Genomic DNA, 3,465 nt, shown 5'->3' with positions numbered 1-3,465 from the left:
TATGTAAGTTGCTTTGGATAAAGGCATGTAAATGTGTGTGTATGTGGTGCTTTGGGTGTTCTGTGTTAAACTTGTGTTAAACTTCACCCTTCTGGTAGTAGTATTTATTGTAGTAGTAATTGCTGTTATATAAATAACGAAAATAATGCACACCCTCCGAGGTGCTGGCAAGGGAAATTAAATTATAAAAAACTTTGCCAACTCAAACTCTATCTCTTTCTTTTTTTTATTGATACTAATGGTTCGGCATGTTTGGATCTAGGCTAGATCCAAAAAATCAAGTGACATAAATTGTTGGATTTGATTAAAATTTTGGATTGGAACCTTGACAAAGGCCGACAGGCCGAAACGTTGGTATTAATAAAAAGAAGAAAGAGATAGAGTGTGCAGTGACCAAGTTTTTTTTTTATAATAGTATTATTGTTGTTAGTTAAGGTCTCCTTTGCAATGTAAATTGAATGTTATTCCTCATTCTGTAAATGTCTTTGTATAAAAATGTTCCATGCTGAATGAACACATGTACATGTGACTGTTCCAGATCAGTACGGCCGAGGTGGAGGCTCTGCTGGGGCGCCTGCCCTGCACGTTCAGGCAGGAGCTGACGGGCGTGGGCGCCAGCCTGGAGAAGCGCTGGAAGTTCTGTGGCTTCGAGGGCATCAAGACGGCGTAGAGCTCTCGCGCTCAACAGGGGTGTCACGACGAGCGTGGGGACTGGGGAGGGCACGGTGTTTTCCCGGCGCCAGGACAACAGTCGCCCTGCACCCCACACCCCGCCTCAGCCCCCCACTCACCCTCCAACAACCTTCTTTTGGAATTTCGTTTTGGGAATCCTTTTGTGAACGTTGAGTTTTGGGTGCTTAGAACTGCCTCTGTTCTGCGTGTGTGTGTGAACATTTGGGTGTGTATGTGTGAACGTTGTGTGTGTGTGTGTGAACGTTGTGTGTGTGTGTGTGTGTGTGTGTGTGTATGTGTGTGTGTCTGTGTGCACGTAGTGTGTTCTTTGTGTGTCACACACGGAGGGTGCAAACCCAACAGCACTGGCAGGCCCCCAGGAGGGAAAAGACTACTGCACAGGGAGAAATCAGGGTCCGCTGAGAACTGAGCAACTTTCAACCAACTTCCTGTCTCTCTGGCCTTCTCTTGTTTCCTTCCAAAACTTTGTATAAAACTTATAAATATATGAATATATTTCTTCATTTTGCTTTTTCTTTTTTCTTTTTTCTGTATAGGCTGTTAACGGTGGCATAGGTTTTGTTTATATACTCTGTAAATGCTTGAATAACAACTTGATATTTTGAAATAAAATGAATGAACAGCTGAGAGGGAGGGACATGTTTTTTTTAGCTGAGAGTGGCTGTGTTGACTTCTCTCCCCCAGTTCCTGGGTTGATCATTGAACAGTCATATTGTAGGTTTGCACTGTGAGAGATGTTTGCACAAGTCCTATCTACAGTGTGTGTGTGTGTGTGTGTGTGTGTGTGTGTGTGTGTGTGTGTGTGTGTGTGTGTGTGTGGCTCGATGGTGTTTTAAGCCCCCACCGTCCACTTCAAGGCAGCACTGCGACTGTCGACTTTAAAGGGACACCAGGCAACATTTTCGTGTTGATTAATCATCTTTGTAAGTCGGTATATGGTTAAATGACTCATTACAGGTTGAATAAAGACTCTCTCGCCCGCCCCTACTGCCTTTAGGAAGAATATCCCCCTTGCAAGTTCAGTGCATCGTACCCGCCGACCTTCATTCTCACAAAGTCTCAGACATCGCGAGAAGCAGGATCAGTTTACATCCTGCATCCACAGCACAGAGGCAGGCTAACGAAACACTAGCGATTGTTGCAAACGTGTGTATAATGGCAGAGCCGGCGTAGAAGCAGTGAAAACCCTTGATGGAAGATGCAAAGAAAAGGAAAAGAGCTTCAGACCGAGCGAGGGCTCGCACACGTATCGACACATACAGGGGGAGTTTGGTAGAGAAAAAGCATCAGACTTGCCTGGTGTCCCTTTAAGGCACTTAACCTTAATCCTAACCCTAGTGCCTTCCATGCAGCGCTGCCTGGAAGACGATGTTGGGGGCTTAAAACACCAAGTAATGTGTCTGTGTGTGTGTGTGTGTGTGTGTGTGTGTGTGTGTGTGTGTGTGTCTGTCTGTCTGAGCACTAGTGTGGAAAGGTAGCCGGACATGTAGGCTGGGAAATCCTTCCCCACTATGACTCGGAGGCAAAGTGGGGGCCGGTGGCCACCGTAGTAGCCTGTAGTGTGGCGTACATGGCATGGATACAGCAAGCCCAGAGCAAACCTCAAACTCCGTTCTTCCTCCATCTTTCTGTCTCTGTCAGTATTAGACATAGCTTTCCACCGTGTCCGTGCCTGCTGCGCATGTGTATGGGCGAGCGTACAGTACTTATTATGACCGCCGCTAGCGAAGCGGTCATATAGGGATTGTCAAAGTTTTTTTTTTTTTTTTTGTTTTTTTTTTTTTTTTTTTTTTTTTTTTTCCCCGTCATCTACTTCCTGAAATTTTGGTCAACGATACCCGGGGCACCGAAACACCGGGGCACATGAAATTTGGTGGGTATGTAGCCCCACTAGACTTTTACGGAAAAATTTCGTTTGGTCCCCGGGGGCCACTCCCCCTCCGCGCTGGGCCCCCCGAAACCCAAAAAATGCAGTTTTTCCTAAATAACTACCTAAACCGTGGCACCGAGGATGAAGACATTTTTATGGCATGTTGGTCTCAAGGGCCCACATCAACCTAGCCCATAATCACTCATTTGTGATTTGCACCCCCCCCCGGTAAAAAATGACGTAAGGTAAAGACGTTCAGAACTGCACCAAATTGTATGTGTATGATTAACCTGACATTCTCTGGGGGTATGCCAAGTTTCGTAGAATTTCATCCATGGGGGGGGTCTAAAAAATTAAGTTATGTGTACATTTAGTGACTGTACACTCATTGGCCTGTAGATGGTGGTGCACACATATACACATGCACACACACACTAGGCACCCACATACTATCGGTATTAGAACGGCCGATACATAATTACAAATTCAGTAGGATTAAAAGAAAGCCAAAATAAATATTCATCATCATCATCATGGCTGCATTTCCAGTATTGGCGATAAGTAGTCGTTTGTCCACTAGATGGCGCATCGTTGCAGTGAGACGTAATTTTGTTGTAAATTAATCTAAAGTGGGTTAGAAAGACACTATGCTTCCTACAAGGACAAGACTGTAGGCTACAGTAGTTTACCGCAGAGAACGTCTAAGGGTAGGATGATTTCTGCATGAAATGTAATTCCCATTTCCTCTTGAAGCCGAAATAAATCTGAGAATGTTTATCGGACATGCTTGTTTTTTACTGCAGGTAGGCTACGTTAATCCTATCAATAGCAGAACGTAGGTAAAATAATGTTACCGTTAGCATGGTTGAGTGATGGAGGCCAATTTGATTATTGATGTATTT

At 44.6% G+C, this 3,465-nt stretch overlaps 1 protein-coding gene across 1 annotated transcript in view; it reads left to right on the top strand.

Annotated features, from left to right (window-relative positions):
- Nucleotides 1–1,318, top strand: part of enox2 (ecto-NOX disulfide-thiol exchanger 2) — a 243,873-nt gene extending 242,555 nt beyond the window's left edge. Inside the window, exon 19 of the mRNA XM_076291632.1 lies at nucleotides 539–1,318. Within this exon, the coding sequence (XP_076147747.1) occupies nucleotides 539–670 (132 nt within the window). The 3' untranslated portion in view covers nucleotides 671–1,318. The remainder of the gene's footprint in view (nucleotides 1–538) is intronic.
- Nucleotides 1,319–3,465: the final 2,147 nt, after the last annotated feature.

This window comes from Alosa pseudoharengus, unplaced genomic scaffold, assembly GCF_046254945.1.
Source record: "Alosa pseudoharengus isolate Yale_2024_CS ecotype anadromous, Long Island Sound unplaced genomic scaffold, YU_APseudo_1.1 YU_APseudo_1.1_scf_19, whole genome shotgun sequence".
Classification (NCBI taxonomy): domain Eukaryota; kingdom Metazoa; phylum Chordata; class Actinopteri; order Clupeiformes; family Clupeidae; genus Alosa; species Alosa pseudoharengus.
The sequence above is the reverse complement of the archived record's forward strand: the minus strand, read 5'-3'. Positions and strand labels throughout refer to the sequence as shown.